Source organism: Nematolebias whitei, chromosome 3 (assembly GCF_014905685.2).
Source record: "Nematolebias whitei isolate Nwh7 chromosome 3, NemWhi1, whole genome shotgun sequence".
Lineage (NCBI taxonomy): Eukaryota > Metazoa > Chordata > Actinopteri > Cyprinodontiformes > Rivulidae > Nematolebias > Nematolebias whitei.
The window spans coordinates 14,238,174-14,262,009 of record NC_056500.1 but is presented as its reverse complement, the minus strand read 5'-3'; the positions used below and the strand labels follow the sequence as shown (position 1 = coordinate 14,262,009).

Below are 23,836 nucleotides of genomic sequence, written 5' to 3'. Positions count from 1 at the left end.
TGTTTTGAATTATTTTAAACATTCTTCAATTAAAACACACTTGAGCAGCATACTGTACTGTTTTTTTTATTTGTGGATTGATTCAGTTGAATTACAAGGAAAACAAGTGCAATTTACAATATCTAGTAAAAACAAAAAACATTAACTATTTAAGTTAACATTTTATAACTGTACACTATAAATTGATAGTGGATTATAGATATTTTATCAAATTATGTAATTTCAAATTAAATAAATTGGCACATTTATGTATTTTTCATGAATAACTATTTACAGTATTTACATCTAAAAAGTTAAGTCTGGTCCTCTGGACATTCAAAAAACCAAAACAAACAACAAAAAAAAGAAGGTAGAAACGTTTCGTCTTTCATCCGAAAGGCTTCTTCAGTCTGAGGTGCTGCTCAAAGTCAAAGTCACTTTTATTGTCAAAAACTGCAACATGTACAGGACATACACAGGATTGAAATTACATTTCTCTCAGACCCCGGTGCAACAATAACCATTTAACATTAAAACATTTATTAAACATAAGCATAAAATGAAGTAATAAATGGTTCACACATTTACACATGGTTGTCAGCAGCAAACTGGTTGATCCACTCTGAGAAGGTGCTATTTAAGAGACTGAGCTGAAAACAGCACCTCAGACTGAGGAAGTCTCTTGGATGAGAGACGAAACATTTCTACATTTTGTGTGCGTTTGTTTTGTTGTTTTGCTTTTTGAATGTCCAGAGGACCAGACTTAACTTTTTTTTAGATTTTCCTACCTGGATCATTGAGCAGCATCAGGATATAGTATTTACAGTGATTCACACAGATTGAGACTGATTAAAAATATGAAGGAACAAAAGGGTGATTTATAAATTTTATGTTTCTTGCTGCATTGATATAAACACATGGATGAAGGTGTTGAAGTAAAACATGTCCAGTTTAGACTTCATCTGATCAATCAATCATCAATCCATTCATCACACCATACCGTTCAACAGTTATTGTTTAGTGTACCCCCTGATCATCTGAGCTATCAGTGCTGTCAGCAGACTCCTCCTCCGCACTTCCTCTGTAAGCAACACGGAAAGCGTAAACAGCTAGCAGTAAGCCTTGGTTGTTTAAGCTGTACCCACGCGGGACATCTGGACTGCTCCCTGGTTCTGGCCTGTACTTCATGTGACACTTGCAGAGACTGAAGATGCATAAGTTGATCGAGTGTGGGCATAAAACACATGTTGGGAAGACTATGCAGCATCGAAGGAAGAGCAGGGAGGTCTGGAGCCATGTGGTGCAGAATGATGCTGCGCAGGACTTCTCAGGTGGACACTGGTGAGACCCCAGTGAGCCCTGTGGCACAGGACCAAGTCTGGATGGTACCAGCTCCAAAGCTGAGAGACCATCTCTAGGATAAGTGCGATAAGTGGTTGGGACTCCAGCTGGTGTAGTTTTTCTCCCGATGCCAGGATGTCAGGATCTGGAAGTGGTCCTACAAACACACGAGTGACAGAATCACAATAAGTTTTGACAGTTTGGACATAAAAACATTAACCCAAAGGTTATACCTGTGTAAGCTCTGTAAAGCGTGGAGTGCAAACATCTTTACACCAGTTTTGGGCTTTCGCACCACCACCACCTCGCTGGCAGGTTCAGGATGGATTCCCTTTCAAGAAATAAACATAAAATATGTCAAACTAAAAAATAAATAAATGTAAAGAGACAAGTGAGCAATTTGGTAGGACACAGTGGGACAGATTTGAGAGTTAAGATTTTTACTTAACTTGCAAATATTACTAATTCATAGAAGTTGAACCTGCATTTATTCATTACCTACAAAAACAAACAATTCTAAACAAGTTAGGAGAGAAAAATATATTTGACACAAGTAATATTGAGACTATGACAAATTTCACATGGCACTAATAATATACAGGTGGGAAAGTTATTACAATTATTGTTATGAGAATCATAACCATCATATACTAAATAATGTAACAGAAAAGAATGTGTTCCACTCTTATTTTATTTTTTTACCTGTGTTCTTTGTCTGTGCCATCTTTGTAAATCTCTTGTGCAGTCCAGTACAGGAGGACCAGTTGGCAGCTGGAGTTGGGAGTAGTGGGCAGTCTGGTAAAAAAAAAAAAGTGCAACTACATGGTTACAAAAACCTTTACCAGCTGCACTTCTGCAGAAATAAGCCAACATTTCTTTTTTCAACACCCAGTGAGATCTAAAATAGATCTGATTTTAGCACACACACACACACACACACACACACACACACACATATATATAATTAATACTTGTTATAACATATTTAGTTTTAAACCAAGTAGTAGATTGTATAATAGGTGGATTCACTTAACACATCACCTTACATATACACAGCACGCTACATACACACATAAACATATGTTTGGCACTAATGGAACCTCATAAAAATATAATTAAAGATTTTATATCATGTCTGTCTCAAACACTCCAAATAATATAGCACACTAAATTAGGCTTCTTTATTACGATGTTTATGCGCTTCATATGTTGTAGCTAACGGTTAGCTTGCTAAGCTACGTCTTTTCTTACCTTGATAGCTGTGGAGATCTTCTTCAAGGAAGAACTTTTATCCTTTTAAGTTTATTAGTTCGAGAATTCGCCGCTGCGATTTCCTCCTCAGCAGTGAAAGAAAAGATTGGCAAATTAAGCAAAGATGTTGAAAAGAGAGACATTTCTCCTTAGTGCAAAAACTCGCAAAGCAGGAAGTGTCGGTTTCCGGTTGTGGTGAAAAAGACGTCGCAAAAGAGTATTCTTGTTGCAGATATAATAAATAATCCGAGCTGCCGCGTTAAAAATCATGTTAAAAAATACGAGCGTTGTGTTGGACTGACCTGATTTTGCAGATTATAAAATAAAAAGGCTACAATGTCTTATGATTTTTCCGCCAAAATGCTACGTAAATCTGTGACGTTTTGACTAGTCAGAATAACAATTCAAGATATCTTGAATGTCATTCTGACTAGTCAAAATGTGAATTCAAGATATCTTAAATAGAAAAGCCGTCTACATGATAAAATATTCAAGATATCTTGAATTCATTTTGAGATATCTTAAAAGGAATTTTGACTAGTCATAAGTACAGTTCTAGATATCTTTAAGTTAGTTTTGCCTAGTCGTTATTTGCTTTCAAGATATCTACAATTTAATTTGCACTAGTCAAAACTTCATTTTTGATATCTACAAATACATTTAAGATATCTTGAATAATGACGTCATTTAAGATATCTTTAATTGTAATTATGACTAGTCAGAACTAAAAGTGAGATATCTTGAAAGCAAATAATGACTAGTCAAAATTAACTTAGAGATATCTAGAACTGTATTTTTGACTAGTCAAAATTCAGTTCAAGATATCTTGAATTGAAGCCTCCATACAACTCAATGGTAAATCTGACGTCATTATGACTAGTCAGAATGTAATTAGAGATATCTTAAATGAGTATTTTGACTAGTCAAAATGCAATTCAAGATATCTTAAATAACTAATATGTCTAGTCAAAACTCAGTTTCAGATATCTGGAATGTAAGCGTGGTGAATCCTATTTTATGTTAAAAGGGCTTGCCATAGGTGTCTCAATGTTGTCCAACCGGTTTGGCAGTCTGTCCTGTGGGATAAACACACACACATGCACACACACATATACACACTCACCTCCAAACACTATTAAAGAGGCTCTTCATAAGAAGCTTGTGTGTCCTGGAGGTATTGTCATGTTAAACAGTCTATATTGTGTGCAGTGGATCTATTCTAGGGTGTGCACTGAGTCCACACCTAATCCACTCAGAGCTGAGGAAAGATTTGGGTTTACTGATGGATCTGCATTAAATATACAGTGTGTGAACAGCTTCCTGTTCCCACAGCTCCAGACTTCATTTGATTTATGTTAAAAAAAAAAAAAAAAAGGAATTGAATTGAAATGTCCCAGGTGTAATCCCACCAGTGGTCTGATCATGTTGGTTCCTGCAGGGATTTAGTCTATATTGCAAATGGTAAACAGTGATGTTCTAGCTGTGGCTTGTACGCAGCGTTGGGTACGGTTCATGGACATACACAGTTTGTGACAAAAAAATGTTACTTTTAATATGTTTGTCACTGGCATTGTTTCCAGCTTCCAGGAAAGCTACTTTAGATGAGTGTTAAATAAAATATATTTTTATCATTTATGTTTTATATCTGTTGTAAACTTGAGGAGTTTATTGGTTGCAAAAGTAATCTGAGTCCTTTCCACTTTTAAGTGTTTATAATTCAATTCAGTTTATTTATAAAGCTCCAAGTCATAACAGAAGTCATCTCAGGGCACTGAACAGAAACATCCATATATAAAAATAATAATTTAAGACTTTATCTAAGGAGCAGAATACTTTGAGTTTAACTCCATCGCAGAACTCTCATCTTGAGCATGAAGGCGACAGTGGAAAGGAAAAACTCCCTCATGAGGAAGAAACCTTTAGCAGTACCAGGCTCAGGACAAGCGTCCATCTGCTTTGACCGTCTGGGTTTGGTAGGAACAGATACACAATGGCAGGTCAAGAATCACATGTTAAGATAGAAATAGTATCAAATCAAATCTATTCAATTTTAACAATTCATTAAAAAAAATGAGGTCAATTTGTCCTCTAGTAGTCTAAACTTAAGGCAGCATAACAAGCTAACTCTAACTGTAGGATTTATCAAAAAGGAAGATCTTAAGCCCAGTCTTAAAACTGGACAATGTGTCAGCCTCAGGGACAGAAACTGGAAGTTGGTTCCACAAGAGAGGAGCCTGATAACTGAAAGATCGTCCTCCCATTCTGCTTTTGGAAACTCTAGGGACTATGAGATAGCCTGCAGTCTGAGAGCAAAGGGCTCTGTTAGGAAAATATGGAACAATAAGATCTCAAATATAAAATGGAGCTAGGTTGTTGAGGGCTTTGTAGGTTAGAAGTAAGTTTAAAGAGTAATAAGTAAAATAATGAATACCAGTCGCTAATGTATCATCAAAATACATCCAAAACTTACTACTTGGTGATCATGACATGCACAATATATAAAAAAAAGATAGTTTGATTGCAGAGCAGTACTTATTTTACTTTTAAAAATCAAGGTCACATAGAGAAACTATAGTTTTTGTTTGTTTAAAAAAAAAATAAAATAAAGACAATTCCTGGCATTTTTAAAATGTTTGTCTGAGATGACCTCACATTTGAAAACATGTTGAAGTCATTTAACCTACAAAGCCTGAACTTACAGGGTCATTCTATCAGTGTGAGTGACTCGTTTAATTTTTCATTTATAATTTTTATAGCAATTTCTCAATGCTAATAAGGATGTTGAAGCTCAAAGCATGGATGAAAACTGTGCACAAAAACTCCCAAACCAGAAATTTTCCTTGCAAGCGTTAATCTAGACTTGGCTTAGTGCAAGTTTTGCAATGCCTGTTTTATTTGCATATTATAATCAGAACAGAACTGATACATAAAAACAGCTCTTCAGCTAAATTAATTTGTATCACAGTGATGATAGAATGTCATCTTTCATTTTGTACTTATACATGTAAAACTAATTGCAAAATTAGGATGGGAATAAACTTTTTGGTATTCACAGCTACTGTAAGTTAAATATGTTTCACACGAGGATGATTGGAACAGGACAGAAACATTGATTTTCCTATTTGGCTCTAATGAAAAGTGTATTTCTCTCCTAAAAAATAGACTTTTTTCTAAGATTATGACTGATTTGCTTTAAAATGATTCTTACTTTGATGATGACACAGCACATATGTTGTACTTAAAGCTCTTAGAACACAAAATAGGAAAATAAAACTATATGTAAAGATCCTGCATGTTGGTCCTGTGGGCTGACCAGTGAAGCAGTTGTTTCAGCATCTCATCAGACATCATGTGTGCAGGCTGCTGCTGAATGCAGGTCATAGTCTCTGGTGTTGTTATTGATCTGGTCACAAGAGCTTATTGACTGCTGTGGTGGGTGAACAAAACTTCCCGCCCTGTGCCTCTCACAGAGCAACACTTACACTGATCCCAGTGTCAGCGTGGGTAGAAATTTATGCATCGTTGTGTAAGTGGGTTGGTCACGCAGCGTACAGAAGTATCTTTTTATTTCAAAGCAGCGAGCAAAATGACTGATTAAAAAGGAAAGGGAACAAAAGGACGTCATTCAGCTCCTGCGTGTGTGCACACACGATGTTACACTCGATTGTTCATTGTCTGTTTGTTCCACAGCTGGAGTTGTTTGACAGACGGTGGAGAGTGTACAAATTACACACAAAAATGAAATAGTATTAGTGATACATTTCCCGTTGTGATTAGTGTAGTAAGTTAGAAGAGAAAGAGCTTTATGTTCATTAGTAAACCGTCCATTACATGATTAGATCTGAATGAAAAAAAAAAGTATAAAAATGTATAGAAGAAGCACCACTATAATATATAAATGCCAAACAAGCTTGGACTGGACACCAACTCCTAATAAAATGGAACATGGTCAACTAACTCCGCAGGCTGAAGAGAGCACACCTCCCACCCCATGTCCTCGTCACATACAGAGGAACCATCAAGAGCATCATGACCAGCTGCATCTCAGTTTGGGAAGGAAGTTGCCTGACTGGAAGGATTTGAGAAGGGTGGGGAGAATAGCAGAGAAGATCATTAGGACAAATAAAATCAAATAAAGCAAATAAAATCAAGAGACAACTCACACCCACAATATGGACTGGGTATTCTGTTGACCTCAGGCAGGAGATTCCGCAACTTGATGACCAGAACCACCAGGTTCTGCAGCAGTTTCATCCCACGAGCTATCAGACTGTTGAACTCAGGTCACTAATGAAATGGGCAAAATGGCCTTCTCCTACTTCGCTCCTGTTTCCTGGAATATCTTGCAAAAAGATCTGAAGCGCTTGAACTTAACCTCTCTAAGTGGCTTCGAACATCTGCCAAGTTCCTGGAAAACACCAATGCAGACATGTTCCCGTTTTTAGTTTTCTACACAGCCTTACAGCCTAGCTGTTTTTTGTTACATTTTCTTTTAAATGCCATTTTATTAGCACTTGTTACTCTCAATTTGTATGCATCCTTTACGATTGTCTTTGTTGTCCACTGTTGTCATCACTCTTTGTGTAAACCAGGTCTCTCTTATAAATGAGTCCCCGAGGCTCAATGGGATTAACCTGCATAAATAAAGGTTGAATGAATGAAGTGACCACAACAGCAAACACACACACACAGACATTCCTAAACACCAAAGTCTTTAAAATTCATGGAAATGATGCACTCCTACACTGCTGTGGAGAAATGAAACAAAATTTTGTTCAGTTGTGCGTGGTGCACGGTACAATTTTGAATGACAATAACATCTTATATTATACATTATTATTATTATATTATCATGACTGAGCTGCAACTTTAGCGAACTCCACAAATTCTGTGCACACTTTTTTTCTCATTTTAAAGATTTTTACGTTTGTTGTCTGAAAAATTGTCGGTTTCTCAACAGAATCTCAATTTAAAATAAATAAATGGGGCAAACACTCCAATTTGAGCTATTTCTTCCAAGTTATAGAAGTTGTTCGCATCATTTACCCCATGTCTGTTTAGTTTTTTTCTACTACTGTATCATGATTTTGTACATTTGAACACTGTGAGAAAGGGGGGATGAACTCTGTGATCCACTGTTCAGATAATCATCAAACAAAGAAGAGATGGACAGATCAAAAAGGATAGAGAAAAGCTCAGGCTGTTAAAGTAATGAACAGAGAGACAAAGAAGCATCTGCTGAGATAAACCTACAGCAAAGAAGCACGATCTTCATCACTTTCTTCTCGTGTACGTTCCTATGACTTTTTATATAATGTTCCTTTCCTTGTATTTCTCTTTCAGTAAAAATATGACACAAAAAGCTGAGGAAAAGATGCTGTAACTTCCTGACCTCAGTGTAATGCATCAGAAGAAACAAACATTATCAATATTGACATTTTTATTATTTGTACAATAGAGACTTTAGTACATTATTCAAAACACCTCTTATATACTGAAAAATGGTAGGTCCTGAAGCCCAAAATGGCTCCAGAAAATTTGCTGCACAGCATTTTTTCCATTTTATACATATATTTTTTTTTGGTAAAAACTGTATCTTAAATAGTATGTACACATAGTGTCTGAAAAATGCATTCTAAACACATGATATATATTATATATACTTCGGCAATTGCATTTCTCCGCATCAAAATTCAAACTTAAAACTGGAAGGATTTTAACTTGCATGTGCAAATAAATAAAGAAATAAATAGTTCTGCTAGATCATCACTAAAGTGTGTCTGTCTTATAACTAGACAGTGTTTCTCTCTTCAGAGGCCCAAGTACGTTATGTCACACTACAGAAGAAGCAGCATTCAAGTTGGGTACGCAAGTACTGCAGAAAGCATGAGTACATTCACAATCAATATGAGCAATTTTGAATTGAAGTTCATTCACAGCTTATATACAGTGACGCCGTCCTCATTTGTTCATCTTTTATATCATTAAAGCACATAGAAAATGGCTGTCTTTATATTCATATACATATATATATATATAATATGTATTTGTATAACACAAATTCACAATTACAGTAGAAATACATTTTTATACAGTTTTGGATAGTACATGTGTAGGTCTCCAAGTCACACCGTGTGTACTTCTATCCATTTCTTTGATACAAGTGTCTTTACAAAATATCACAATTTTTGAGCAAAGCTAAGATATATCAATATATTTAGAAAGAATTACCTGAAACATATAGTAAAAAATATTTATATTATCAAACATTTTTCTATGTTCACATCGTAATAAGTTTTGATAGTTCAAACTCTAAATAGGATTCAATCTCTCTTTGAACTGTGCCATGTTGTATCCCTGTACGCTGGATTAACAAAAGCTCAATGCTCCCAAGGAGAGATGACACAAAATGGGCACAGAATGTCAAGAAAAGCAAAGGATGGTGAACAATTTTGTTTAGCTCGAGATGAAAGTGTCCTCCAGGAAAGTGTTGTGTTTGAAACTGTGGAAACTTCTGCCATATCCACAGAACTCAATAAAGTGATCATCTGTCTTTGGCCAAAAACTCCACTTTCCAAAGTCTCTGTGTCTGTTTCCACTAATTTTTCAAATATCATTTTTTAATGTCCAAGTTTAAATTAAACCAAATACTTGAATCTCCTTGTGATATTGAAACATTTCTATGTGAATCTGCAAAGCTACATTTCCATTTCCCCCCGTGTAACACTGCATAATCCTAAAAATCAAAGCTTGGCTCATGATGTGCAACTTTTGCCCGTCATAAACTTCCGCTACATGCCACAGTGGAACAGCTTGAGATTCTAAAACTTTAATAGTAACAACTTTGTCCAATTAAAGATTTATTAAATGCCAGCTGTATGAATTTTGCTGCAAGGAGAATTTAGTATGTTCCAAAAGTTTGATGAAAATATCTATTTAATAATAAAAGGAAGGTAACCGTTGATGTTGATAGTCTAATTCAGTGGTTCTCAAACTGGGGTTCCGGATTCCCAGGGGTCCGCGAGCACATAGATGTTTAACAACCCGTTAAAATACACCAAAATACAGGAAATTTTTTGACACCGACATTGTAAGTCTTTTAGCTGTGAAAGTGCTGATTCAGCTGTTTTTGTGCCCATCACACTGAAAGACCACAGATGACATCTTTACGTTTTATTTCCACAAAGGACAAAAATTGCACAAAGTTAACCCCGCCTAAAAACTCTTTTAAACTCTTAAATATTCCCTTAGAAGGAGGGGAAATCTAAATCATTGTAACGTTTCCTACAAAGACCATATATTATACCTGACATAACCGATTTCTCTGTGGACACTTCCATCAAATTGAGATGTGAAATGCTGGGAAATTTCAACAAAATGGCCTGATATAAAGCATGACCAAAGAAACCTGCTGTACTTTCAACCTGCATAAATAAAACTAGAAGAATGGTCGGGGATCTACATTGCATGAGCACAATGCATTAGCAATTACAATAAGATTTTAAAAAATCTATCAGCCTGTAGAAAAAGGCTGGTTGTTGGTCGTCAACCTCTTGAAAGAAAGCAGTGACTTCATGAATGCAAACAGCTAGAAAAATATGTTGACACTACAGTAAAAAGATGGCACAGAGCGTCTATTATTACTGATGCTTAGTCAGTTTGACTGGTTTTATATTAGACATTGTATTTTGTAGTCAGGATAAACTACAAATTGGGCACCATTATGCAGCAGTGCACAGGGCGCACCAGTGCAAACGTGCTGTGTGAGAGCACAGGGGTCCTTTTAGCTTTATGCGTGGTTGTGTGTGTACGTAATAGCATGATTCGCACAACTGATGGCACTACAGAACAAGGTAAGCTCTGCTGAAAAGCTCACTGAGCTGAGCCTCAGAAATATTGCTTTAGCTCATTTCAACACAGCTGTGCAGGCAACAGTTTCTCCAAAGTATAATCCCCTTAGCAATAATGAACGATGAAAAGTGTTTCCTTTAGAGATAAAATAGTGGTATATTTAAGAAAATGATCCATTAGGAGACATGATCCCTGTACAATCACATGAGAATTCAGAATATAGTTTATCAACAATAATTCTAGTAACCATAAACCTTTAGAGCTTTCTGTTCAGCTCCAAAAAGCTGAATCTTTGTTTCTGTACAAAAAAAGGCAGACAATTTTATGTTTTCAACATTTGTACACTGGAGGCAAAAACAACCCACAAAATAAAATCCAGGACGAAGGAAAGAACTTAATGAAAGACAAATAAAAAAAGAAGAAAAAAATATGAAATTTAGAAAAAGCAGAGTGGTCAAACCAACAAGAAGAACAAGGCAAGTGAACAAAGTGCTACACATATTTCAAATTCACATTATGTTGCACAAAGGACAGAGGGGAGTAAAAGGCCTCCATACTAAATAACAACACAAATCTATTCTGATTGACTGACTGATGAGATGATTGCCTAATTAATAAACCAGCCACACAATTCAAACTGCAGTAGCCCTGTAGGGACTCGGGAATGCAGAGTCCTCTCATGGTTCGTCCAGCCAACGATCAGATCCCTGACCTCTGGTAGACAGAAGAGCCGATATGTTTCCTATGGTACGTTTGGCACTGGTATTTGCCTTTGGTCCAGCAATAGGCAAATAAATGTCTGTTTCCCTCTAAAAAGTAAAAAATAAATAAAGAAAGAAAGTGGCTCATAATTCAGTTCCACAAGCCTCTAGAGGAGGGCAGGTGGGGTGGCTTTGGATGCCGATGAGTAGAGAAGAGAAGCCTTGCTTTATTTGTTAGTTTTTAAAAAACTATTTCTAGAGCATACTGCTGTCTCTCAGAACCACCAAGTTCACTGTCCGCGGGAAATTCTTCAGCAGAGAGACGGCTGTCTCGTGCTCCATGTGTAAAAAACTATGTCCGTTAGCCTGCAAGGCAAACACGCAGCACAGTCAACAGCATGTGTGTGCGCATGTATGTATAGAGGTATGTGTTCTGCAGATTTTCCATACACATGTCAATGTGTGAGTGTTTGTGGGAGGATGGAGGGTCACTGCCATCATTATCTCAGTAACACATCACTGTTGGGGAAAAGAGAGAGAAGAGGAGGAGCTACACAGTCATGCTGTAGAAAGAGAAGGGGTAAAGACAAAAAAGGGTTTTTTAGATGAGTTCATCCAGCTAAACTGTAAATCTTAGGAGTGGAGATGAGAAGGAATGGCTAGATGAAAGAATGGAAGACATGACATGAGGGAGGATTAATCTAACACTGAAAATAACTGACATTAAATGAATGGTTTGGTCACTTTGGAGGTGATGTTCTGTCAAATAAATATCAATAGTAGTTCGTAGGCCTCTCTTTATCAGCTGTGATATCAATCATGGAGAAAAGGGCAGTCTTATCTAGCCATTAGCTTTAAAGAAGACTTTTGCCCTTTTCTCCATACTCTGTGCTCTGTGACTGATGTCACGGCTGGTAAGATAAAGTAACCAGACTATCCCTTTAATACTCACATCACATAACTTTATTGTTTGAATCTAACAAAGTTAAGTCAGGTCCGCTGGATGGATTACAATTAAAAATAAAAATTAAAAACCGGTTGAAACGTTTTGTCTTTTATCCAAAATCCTTTGTCAGTCTGAGGAGCTGCAATAAACTCAGTCTTATAAATAACACCATCTCGTAGTGGATCAACCAGATGATCAACCAGGTGGAGGCCTCCGTGTTCAACGGTCCCTCTCTTACAATGCTGTCATTGCTGGTATCACTCAGCCCCCTGTGAACATCTGGCGGTCATCAGGGCACTAACAACCACTCATTAGGCTGATGCTCCTTTATCTTGTGAACAGCTACAGTAGTTCTGGATGTCAACAACAAGCTGGTTGATCCTGTATGAAAAGGTGCTATTTATAAGACTGAGTTTGTTGCAGCTCCTCAGACTGACAAAGTCTTTTAATAAAGACAAAATGTTTCAATGTTTTAATTTTTTATGTTTTTTTAATCCATCCAGAGGACCTGACTTAACTTTGGTAGATTTTTCTACTTGGATTATTGAGCATGCATCAGGATATTTATTGTTTGAAATTGACTGAAACTATATGAACTATGATAAAGATCCTTAAAATGACAAGAGTTTGAAATTTGTCTAATTATTAGTTATATTTATGGATTCAGTTTAACTGACTTATTTGAGAGCTGGGGGTGGGGGGTGATAAATGTGCTTTTTGTTTCCTTGTAAAAACAACCATGTTAATTTTATTAATTTCACATATTCACTTACCGCTTATTGCCACCCACATTTGTGTAAATATGTGAGGACAAGAATTTTGTTAAATGAAAATACTACAAGTCAGCTTTAATACAAACTGTGCATTGTTCAGTTATGCTCTGTTAGGCTAAAGATGATGAAAAGATGCAAAGTTATTTTTATTGCCATGTAATTATTCTTTTAAATAATATTCAGATATATTGTATCTCACTTGTGGCTTCTGACCTATACCATAGCTGCACTCAAAGCAGTTTTGGGATAATGTTTCTTAAATGTCTCTCCCACAAATAATACAAAATATTTGTTTTTTAAAGAAACTTGCTACTTTCATAATTAACTTAACTTCATAATTAACTTTTTTGTTTTGTGTCTAATGCCTATATTGTAAAATGTCCAATCAGAATTATTCCTTTATGTCATCACACTGAAAAATGCACAATTTGCTAAAATTAAAACATTTTGCATCCTGAAAGATAAGAACAAAACAAAAAGAAACAAACATTTTTTTTTAATGCATCCATCCATCCATTATATTCCACGTGTTCTGAAGCTGGGATACAGGGGCAACAGCTTGAGCAGGGAGGCCCAGACATCTCTTTCCACAGCCACTTCTTTCAGCTCTTCTGGGAGGATTTCAAGGTGTTCCCAGGCCAACTGAGAGACATAGTCTCTCCAGCATGCCCTGGGTCTTCCCTGGGTTCTCCTCCCAGTCGGATATGCCTGAAGCACCTCCCTAGGGAGGCGCCCAGAGGGCATTCTTACCAGATGCCCTTAACCACCTCAACTGGCTCCTCTCGACATGGAGGAGCAGCAGTATTTCTCTGAGTCTCTCCCGGATAACTGAACTTTTCACATTATCTCTAAGGGAGAGTCCAACTACCCTGTGGAGGAAACTCATTTCAACTGCCTGTATCCATGATCTCATTCTTTCGGTCACTACCCAGAGCTCATGATCATAGGTGAGGGTAGGAATGTAGACTGACCGGTAAACAGAGGGCTTTGCCTTACAGCTCAGCTCCCTCTTCACCACAACAGACTGGTACAAAGTCCACAATACTGCAGATGCTGCACCAATCCATCTGTCAATCTAATGTTCCATTCTTCACTCACTCGTGAACAAAACCCCAACATACTGGAACACCTCCACTTGAGGCAGAACCTCACCCTAGACCTGAAGAGAGCAATCCACCCTTTTCTGGTTGAGGACCATAGCTTCACATTTGGAGGTGCCGATTCTCATCCCAGCTGCTTCACACTCGGATGTGAACTGCTCCAGTGAGAGCTGAAGATCACAGCACAATGATGCCAACAGGACCACATCATCTGCAAAGAGCAGAGATGGAATCCTGAGGCGACCAAACTGGAATCCGTCCGCCCCATGACTGCACTGAGAAATTCTGTCCATAAAAGTTATGAACAGAATCATGACAACGGGCAGCACCGGCGGAGTCCAACCCCCACCCTGAAGGGGTCCAACTTACTGCCAGCAATGCAAATCAAACTCTTGCACCGCTTGTATAGGGACTGAACAGCCCATAACAATGTGCCCCCAATCTCATTCATATTCATGGAGCATCCCTCACAGTGTACCCCAAGGAACATGGTCGAATGCCTTTTCCAAGTTCACATGTAGAGTGGATGGGCAAACTCCTGAGAACCTAGTGAGGGTAAAGAGCTGATCCAGTGTTCCACAGCCAAGACGGAACCTGCATTGTTCCTCCTGGATCTGAGGTTAGACCAACGGTTGGTCTTGCCTCTCCAGTAGTCCTGAATAGACCTTATCAGGGAGGCTAAGGAGAGTGATACCCATGTAATTGGAGCACATCTTCTGGTCCCCCTTTTTGAAGAAGGTAACCACCACTCCAGTCTGCCAATCCAATGGCACTGCCCCACGCAATGTTGCAAAGGTGTGTCAACCAAAACAGCCCCACAACATCCAGAGCATTAAGTAAATCAGGGCAAATCTCATTCACCCCTGGAGCCCTGCCACCACATAGCTTTTTAATTACCTTGACGACCTCAGTCACGGTTATGGACAGACCAACCCCAAAGTCCCCCAACTCCGCTTCCTCCATGGAAGATGTGCCAGTGGGATTGAGAAAGTCTGAGAAGTATTCCTTCTACCTCCTGACGACATCACTGGTTGAGGTCAATATTGCCTCACCTTCACTGAACACAGTGTTAGTAAAGAGCTGCTTTCCCCTCCTCAGCCGTCGGACGGTTTGCCAGAATCTCCTCGGAACTGACTGAGAGTCTTTTTCAAAGTCTCACCAAACTCCTACCACATCCGAGCTTTTGCCTCAGCAACAGCCAAAGCTGTGAACTGCTTGGCCCTGTGGTACTCCTCAGCAACCTCTGGAGTCCCACTGGCCAACACGGACCGATAGGACTCCTTTTCCAGCTTGACAGCCTCCCTAACCCGGGGTGTCCACAACTGAGTTTGAGGATAGCCACTGCAAAAAGCATTGACATTCTTCTGGCCACAGCTCAAGGCAGCCACTTCAACAACTGAGTCGCGGAACTTGGCCCACTCGGACTCAATGTCCCTCGCCTCAGCTGGGATGTGGTTAAAGCTCTCCCATAGGAGTGAGTTGAAGTCTTTCTAATGAGTTCTTCTGCCAGGGGTTCCCAACAAACCCTTTCTACACGTTTGGGTCTACTGGGTCTTTCTGGCATCTTCCCCTGCCATCTGATCCAACTCACTACCAGGTGGTGAACAGTTGACAGCTCAACTCCTCTCTTCACCTGAGTGTCCAAAACAAATGGCCGCAAATCAGATGACATGACTACAAAGTCAATCATCGATCTACAACCTAGCGCATCCTGGTGCCAAGTGCACTTATGGACACCCTTATGTTGGAAAATGGTGTTTGTGATGGACAAACTATGACTAACACAGAAGTCCAACAACAGAACACTGCTCGAGTTCAAATCACAGAGGCCGTTCCTCCCACAATCACGCCCTTCCAAGTTACACTGTCATTACCCATGTGGGCATTGAAGGCCCCAGCTGGTGCACCTTCCAGCACCCCTGCCAAGGACTCCAAGAAGGCCAGATACTCTGAACTGCCGTTTGGCGCATAGGCACAAACAGCAGTCAGAGCTTGTCCCCCCATCCAAAGGCACAGGGAAGCTACCCTCTCATTTACAGAGGAAAACTCCAACACACAGGCACCAAGTCAGGGGTCTAAGAGTATACCCACACCAGCTTGGCACCTCTCAGCATGGGCAAGTCCAGAGTGGAATAAGGTCCAGCCCCTCTCAAGGAGGAGTTTTTCCTTTCCACTGTTGCCACTGTGCTTGCTCAGGATGGGAGACTGCAACGAAACCAAGAGTCAACTTGTCTGCTGCATTCCTTAGATAGAGAACTTTACTAATTGGCTTTTATGTATGTGAAAGTTCCTGTAAAGTGCCCTGAGACAACTTTGTTGTGATTTGGCGCTATATACTGTAAATAAACTAAATTGAATTGAATTGAAGGAGATCGGTTCCAGAGCCCATGCTGTGCCTCAAAGTGAACCCAACTATATCTAGTCGGTACCTCTCAATCTCATGCACAAACAAGCTCAGGCTTCTTTCCCGCCAGAGAGGTCACATTCCATGTTCCAAGAGCCAGCTTTGGTAAGCCAGGGTCAGAGTGCCACTTTTTTTTGTTTAGGTTTCTAAAATCTTAATACTCAGCGGTGTTTGTCACAAATCTGATAAAAGAAAGGGAATGACAGTTGGGGTGGGGGGGATGATGGTAGATGTAGTTCATGCCTGATTTCTGGATGGTACACACACAGAGGCAAGATATAAAGCAGTAACATCATCTAGCTTTTTACTCCATTGTAACACCAGCAAACAAGCTGACTTGTTATAATATTTGTAGAACATATGTGTCTTCTATAAATTTAGATTTAGATCTCTGGGCTGATCAACTATAAAAGGCTTTTCAGTTCCGCTGAATACCCTGCCTCTTTTTTTCAAAAGGTTGGAGGTGGAGGATGTTGCTGACTGTGGTCTGTTTGAAGACGAGTGGGAGGACATTACCTGAAGTATCTTGTCTCCAGGCTGCAGGGCAGCAGTGGCTGGTCCGTCATGCTGTACCCTAGTAACAAAGATACCCTATAAGTCAAAATGATACACCGTTAGGACAACACAGGGACAAGATGGTTTAGAATCTTTGCCTTTCTCATGCTTATCTCAGTATTCAACCCCAAACCCACATAAACAATTACCGGTAAATAAAATCATATTTATGCCAAAATAATTTGACCAAATGTAAATTTGTGGATGAATTCAAGTAAAGCAAATGCACCAAGGACAAAACTGTTACAAATTATAATAATCAAATATTACTTTCAATTGTCTTTCTAATAAAAAGTGTTTAAGTAGTTGTAAAAGTTTAGTTTTCTATATTGTCTCAAAATATATATATATTTCATAAATTTTACAGATTAAAAAATCTTGTTGAGGATGGACAAATATAAAGACTACATTTCTAGTAAATATTGAAGGAATATTGGGGGAAGGGTTTTGTTTTGGGGGAAATAAGTAGGAATCAGGAACGACAGAAGGAATTTCATCCCCTGCACATTCTCTCAAAAACCCAAGGCAGAGATTGTAAAAACACCAACATCTTTTCACCCAGAGCTGAAAGATGTTTTTGAACACAGAAAGTGTCAGACAATGCAGCTGCTGGAACTCCACATGGTTCAACAGATCAGGTACATGTTGAATGTGAAACAGAGAACTAAACACGTAAATGTGCCAAAGAAAATAATCAAAAACAATATTACAGTATGTGTGAGTGATTGCAGTAACAAACACGAATACAGCTTATTGGAGATATTAGTTAAGCTGCAATATATGACATTTATACAGTGAGCCTCATCTGTAAGTAGCGTGAAAACATTTATATTATGGCTGCAAACAGGGATATTTAACATGCAGAGTCATGCATGCATATATACAGTATTGTTGTTTGTAACTAAGTCCTGAGAGCATGGACTTAATGATAGTTCTTTTGAAGCTCGCTGTACAAGTGACTCTATTATCAGCTGAAACACTGGCAATATAGTCACAACAATTAAACATTTACACAGAATAAACAGTGACGCACAGAGCTGAAGCAAGCTGAAAAAAAAATCTGTTTCAAAGGTACTTTTTTTAAAAACATTACCATTTTTGCTACATTCTGACTGAAAATGAGTATTTTGCAGCTCACAGAAACACTTGTTTCTAAAGAATATGACAAATTATAGATTTTTTTTTTCTCTCAGAGGCAGGCACTACTGCATAACAAATACATAAGTAGAAAATTACATTTTAGAATTGCAGAAACTGGACTTGGAAAAAAAACCCCACCATGTTTTAATCTTAAAATAAATAAATAAAAACTTATGTTTTTAACCCTGTTATAATAATCTAATTCATCAAAGCTTGCCATCTCAATCCAGGCAGTACAGAAACTAGAAACTGGGTCTCTTCTTCTCACCGAGTCCTTATTAGCTGTGAAACTGACCCAGTGGGTCTCTCATAGTCTTATAAGTCAGACTTAGAGGCTTGCTGTCCTTTCTTTTGAGACACTTTCTTGGATTCTGTAAATAACATGTGAAACTTTTGTTATTTATTTATTTATTACAGGGATAATTTAATAGAATAGAATAGAAACCGCCTTTATTGTCCCACGGATGGGAAATTCAAGTGTAACAGCAGCAACAGATAAAAAGATTTACACAAAAAGTTCCTAAAATGTTAAAAATAATATTAAAAGAAATAAGATAAACCATAAAAACCATTAAAAAAAAAAAGAAAATAAAAACAAAGTTTTCAAGAAAAAAATCACCTCCATTGATGCCAAGCTGCTGAGACGGGCTGCCTGCTTGTGCGGTGCCGGAAGATAAAATCGTTTTAATAATGTTTTGCTCTGAGAACTATACTTGTTAGATTATTTTTCACATATATAGTTTATATTTTTTAATGCCAGCTATCAAATGCTGCTCATTCATCTTTTTAAAGTTGACTATATCTTTTTCTAAATCAAATAAATATAAATGTTTGTATTTTGTGTTTATGCTGCGTTTTCAATGAGTTTTATCAGTCCATGAGTAGAAATAGCACAAAGAACACTAGAGGGAGCTGCCAAACTGCGATACAGCTGCTGACGCCGACTTGAGGGGGCTCTGGTGATTAAAACCATTGGTGTTTCATTTAGAAATTCATGATCAACGATTAAAACTCAGGCTCAATTTAACGTCAGTGTCAAATGTGATAGTGTCCTATCCAAAAGTACATTTTAGCAGTGCAGATGCCTGATGAATTAAGCAGAAGTCAGAATAGAACATTTAATGCAAAATTTAAGGTCTAAATGATGGACTCTGAGTTGCAAAAAACACACAAAATACATATTATTACACTCAAATAAAATCCAATATTGTATTAAAATTATTGTGCGTAATTTGTCTGATCCTGTTAATCCTAACAGAAATCGCTGCACTCATTCAGATGATGAACCATGATGGTTGTTTTCACTGTTTTCAAGTCAGTTCAGTGTGTGTGGTCACCAAAACATTTTTTCAGCTGTCCCAGAACATAGCTGTCTCCACAATAATAATAGTCATATAAAAGCCAGACGTTATGTACTATGTTTTGTGCATGCTCGTGTAATTACTTGACATTCAGCCACATTCTGCTCATACCAGAAAATAATAATAATCTGCACTGAGTCCATCTGCTGCCTCTTTAAAATAGCATTAATAATGTACATGCTGCAGCTCATGGAAGCCTAATGGATCCAAGTATGAAGGGAACGATAAAATAACTGTCCTTGTCAGCAACTTTACCACCAGAGGTCAGCTTAAAAATAAAAGTTAAACGATGACTTGACAGTTTACATTCAAACTTCACCATTTGTCGCATGAACCATACAGGAGCAGAATGTTTAAAGAACTCTCCATCTTTTAAACTTCCTTTTAATAGACCAGCTGCCCTGTCAGTTAGTCATGTACTCAGAATAACAGGCAGGGGGATTTGTCATACGTTCCATCCTCAGATCAAAGTGTTGCACTTCTAAAATCACCCACAGTGCCCCAGAAGTTAGCAGCCTTACAAAAATGGAGCTTTGTGAACAGCCTTCCGCCTTTGACCGAATAAAGCAGCGTGTTTCTAGGACAGACTGCTTCGTACAACAGGCCTGAGGGATCTGCAACCCCAACAGGCTCTTGGTACAGACACACACTGATGGACTCAGTCAAACTTAGATGTCTAAGTGATAAAAGAGTTTGGAGTTTCTTGCGATGCTGGTGCATGTTTTATGTGTTAGTCTAACCATGCCACTAGATATAAGTCAAACTCAAAGTCACAATCAAATATCATCATGACCAAGGAGGTAAAACGTCAGATTTGGTTACATTTATATCATACCTCTAATGTTTTCACCAGTTTCATCACTTAACCCTGTATTAAACTGCTATTTTCCTACAGAATAATGTATACTCAATGTTAACCAAGTCAGCCTCTTCCCCACAGGCAGACAGACAGACAGACAAAACACTGCAGAGCAGCAGTTTCCACGGCAACTCTGAGGTAAAGCCGAGGAGGCTGTGATTGGCTGCCGAGCTGGGTCAGGTCGTACCATGTCGGAGGGTTTGAAGGGGTTCCCCTGGCCACTGATGCCACCAGAGATACTGAAACCAAGACCAGGATTCTTCTCTATTCTCACACACAACTAAAGAAGAGGAAAGGAGAAGAACAGGAAAAAAAAAAAGAAAGTGAAATACAAAAGAAGGGAAAAGCAGCTTTCCAAATGCAGAGTGAATGAACATGTGGAAGAGTGGCGTGTAACTCATTTTGGCAGCTATTTGGAAGCATTCGTCTCCCTGGCAGGAGCAACTGGACCACAAATATCCTTGTCAGTTTCTTTATGTTTGCCATAATGGGATCTATCTCATGTAAGGAGGAAAAAACAAAAATCCTTGGAAAGTTAGGCCTTTTCGGAGTGGTGCAAATGACTTCATGTTTGCATCTAAACTGCTACAGTAATTTACCAACTGTGAAATAGATTGGTTTCAGCACAGTCTGTTGCTCTTTGGAAGCTAAATTACATTTGGGTGTCCCAATTAACTCAACATTTTGCCTGCATTAGTTGCCTGTTTATTACACTGACATTAATAAAAGTCATCAACATCTATTTGCCAACATTATGCTCTCATTTGGCACCATTCTAGTTTAAATTTCATAAATGTGGTGAACACCAACCACATGTGTTTTTGCCCATTTTGTTTTCTGCTTCGTTGACAAGCAGCAAAAAGCTTAGATTAGAAATAAAAAAAAAAGTATAAAGTATACATTTTAATGTATCTAATTCACTAGAAGTTGAGCTTTTTCAAGGCTTTCAAATGCATCATAGCTTGCTCACCCTCTAATCCTGAATCCCCCAATTATGTAGAAAACAGCAGCAGGCTCTGCATTTATGTTTGGGAAGTGAGGGAAACAGCTCAGTAGAAGTTAGCGAGCTTTCAAAGATGCTAAATTAACAGACATGTGACACATTTCTAAAGAGAAGCAGCTCTGGATCTTTCATCCATGAGTGGTTCGAATTTCACAGGAAGTCTGAACAAACGCAGCTTATTTACAAGGAGTTGGCTCCGCTTTTTTCACATGGAGGAAACTCAATGTTTTCTGTGTTAGAAGGTTTATAGAAGTCATCTCGTCACTGTCCAAATTACACTGGACTTTCTGAAAGACACCCTCTGCCTGATAATGCTAAAAAGCTAAAAAGATGGAAAGCATGTAGTCTCAAGGCTGCAGCGGCTGTTCGGCTCAGAGGCTCGTTTTGTCGTGATGACAAACATGTCAGGGACAAAATGGCTGTCAATGTCAAACACAGTTTTAAATTCATAAAGAAGGAGTTATTATTGAACAAAAGGGTTTAAAGGATGGCCTTGTTGGTTGGAGGATGAACTTGTTAATTACTGCCATCATGAAAAGGTAAGTTTTGCTTTGCTAACTACTTTATTTGGTTTCCTCCACCTCTGACTCATTGTAGCTTGTGTTAAAATGTATCCAGAACAGTATTCACTGTGCTTTAAAATCAATGTGGTGTACTTATTTTACACCTTGGTAACTTATATTGACTGTGCTCTTTATGTGACATGAGCTGCTGTTCTAATCTGCAGGTCCAACACAGGTGTGATGTCAGATGTTCAGCCCACAAACACATATACTTCATGTTGTTTGAGAAAACATTTGATTGGTTTTGTGAGTTTGGCTCTGATCCATTGTCACCAGTGGTGCCTGAATGGAAATGGGTGATGGGTCAGACGACACAGTCATTTCTGCTGTTTTGTTTTTAGCAGCCTACGGAAATGAGGGCCAGAGGACCGAATTTGCGAGTCACAGTTCATCACTGCATTTTATTTATAGTGTTAAAATAACTATATTGTTTATTGTGTTAAGGCTCCAAAATGTTGCAATGTTAATTTTTGGTCTTATCGCTCGGCCTTAGTTTTATGAGGATGTTTCAGGCAGACAGGTGGACAGACAGATGTACCTGTTCCTGGAAACCATCTGTGCTCTTCTGGCCTTTAGTCTGCAGCAGACACCGAGCACTCTGAGGCCGCGGGTTGGTGTGGGTAGTCATGACAACCTGATTGCTGTGAACCATGCCTTGGTTAGCATGGTACTGAGGGTTGGTAGCAGGTAAGGGGGGCTGATGAGTGGAGTGGGGGTTATACTGGGTTTGGTTTCCAGATGAGGACAGAGCCATAGGGAGGCCACCACCTGGGTAAGCCTGGCCAGGAGATGGAAGAGCTATGTAGAACAAAATACAAGGCCAGTCAGCAACTGGTTATACAATTGCCTCAAGACACTAATAACTCCAGATACGTATACGTAGATTCCCTCAAAAAAATCACGTTCCTCATTTACCTTGAGAAATATTGCTCTGGTACTGTCCACCAGATGGAACCAGTGACAAAGTCATTCCTTGCTGGTACTGCCCACCCTTGTTCATCATGCCATCGTAACCTTGCTGCCCGACTACACGATGAGGCTGAGAGCTCGAGGAGGAAGAGGAGGAAGTGACAATCATGGTGTTGTGTGGCTGGTGTGAAGGGTTGTGTGAATGTCCACTCTGGAAAGAGGATATGACGGTCAGAAACCTGGTGTGACAAAGTATTTTGCACATAGTCATGATCACTTCTGCGTCACTTGTTTGGTTTTAAGCGTCAGCCATTCCACTTTTCCACATTTATTTCTGTATTTCTTGAATCAAACAAGTTTTAAAGACTAGAAAGAAACCAATAAAATATATTATTTGCAGAATAGTCAGTCCTTACCTTTTTCATGAGGTTGTCAGGGGGAACATCTCTTCTACCAAGTGAGTAGGGAACCCACTGGTTATTCCCTGACACCCCCTCCTGGTCATTTTCCAACATGGCACCCTGTTGAGAGGGCGTCTGAAAGAGATTAAAACATTACTAACTAAAGTTAAACTTTAACTAGTCTTTTTCTTCTTGCTTCAGTTTTTTATTTGTTATTCTAAGAGGAAATATGCTGTAACAACAAACAAACACATTTTCATTTGTAGATGTTGTAATATTGAACAGTTTAATACCTTAGAAACCTTATATTTAATTAGATTATGACAGTGCCCTTACAGCAAAATCAATTTCTAATAATTTATTTTACACAGATAATATTTTAAAACTTTAGACCTCTGTCGGCTTTGCATTACCTAATTATAAAACAAATACTAATAAATTCTTGTCCGAATTGACTCCAGGCTGCACTACAAGTGCTACAGCTAGCTGTTACTGCTGTTATTTATGCTTGTAAACACAGTAGTTCCTCGTTTATTGCAGGGGATCCGTACCCTGAAGCCCCATGGAGTAGGAATAGTAGTACAAATAGTAGGTAGTGGTTCATTTTAGTATTCATATACATATACATATTCATATACATATACATATATATATATACATATATATACATATATATATATATATATATATATATATATA

The 23,836-nt window shown here is 38.4% G+C and overlaps 2 protein-coding genes and 1 long non-coding RNA gene across 3 annotated transcripts in view; all 3 read right to left on the bottom strand.

Annotated features, from left to right (window-relative positions):
* Nucleotides 1-23,836, bottom strand: part of LOC119430652 (discs large homolog 1-like protein) — a 381,852-nt gene that overhangs the window by 115,970 nt on the left and 242,046 nt on the right. The window lies entirely within an intron of this gene.
* Nucleotides 859-2,758, bottom strand: LOC119430589. The gene is made up of 4 exons (XR_005187913.1): nt 2,572-2,758; nt 2,023-2,115; nt 1,554-1,651; nt 859-1,477 (listed from the first exon to the last, which is right to left on the bottom strand). It is a non-coding gene; the product is annotated as an uncharacterized LOC119430589 (long non-coding RNA).
* The window catches only part of lrrc7 (leucine rich repeat containing 7), a 45,101-nt gene continuing 32,643 nt past the window's right edge, over nt 11,379-23,836 (bottom strand). Inside the window, exons 21-26 of the mRNA XM_037674400.1 lie at nt 23,153-23,272; nt 22,743-22,947; nt 22,366-22,625; nt 20,449-20,541; nt 16,863-16,937; nt 11,379-11,489 (exon numbers count right to left, since the gene is read on the bottom strand). Coding sequence (XP_037530328.1) covers nt 11,379-11,489; nt 16,863-16,937; nt 20,449-20,541; nt 22,366-22,625; nt 22,743-22,947; nt 23,153-23,272 — 864 coding nt within the window. The remainder of the gene's footprint in view (nt 11,490-16,862; nt 16,938-20,448; nt 20,542-22,365; nt 22,626-22,742; nt 22,948-23,152; nt 23,273-23,836) is intronic.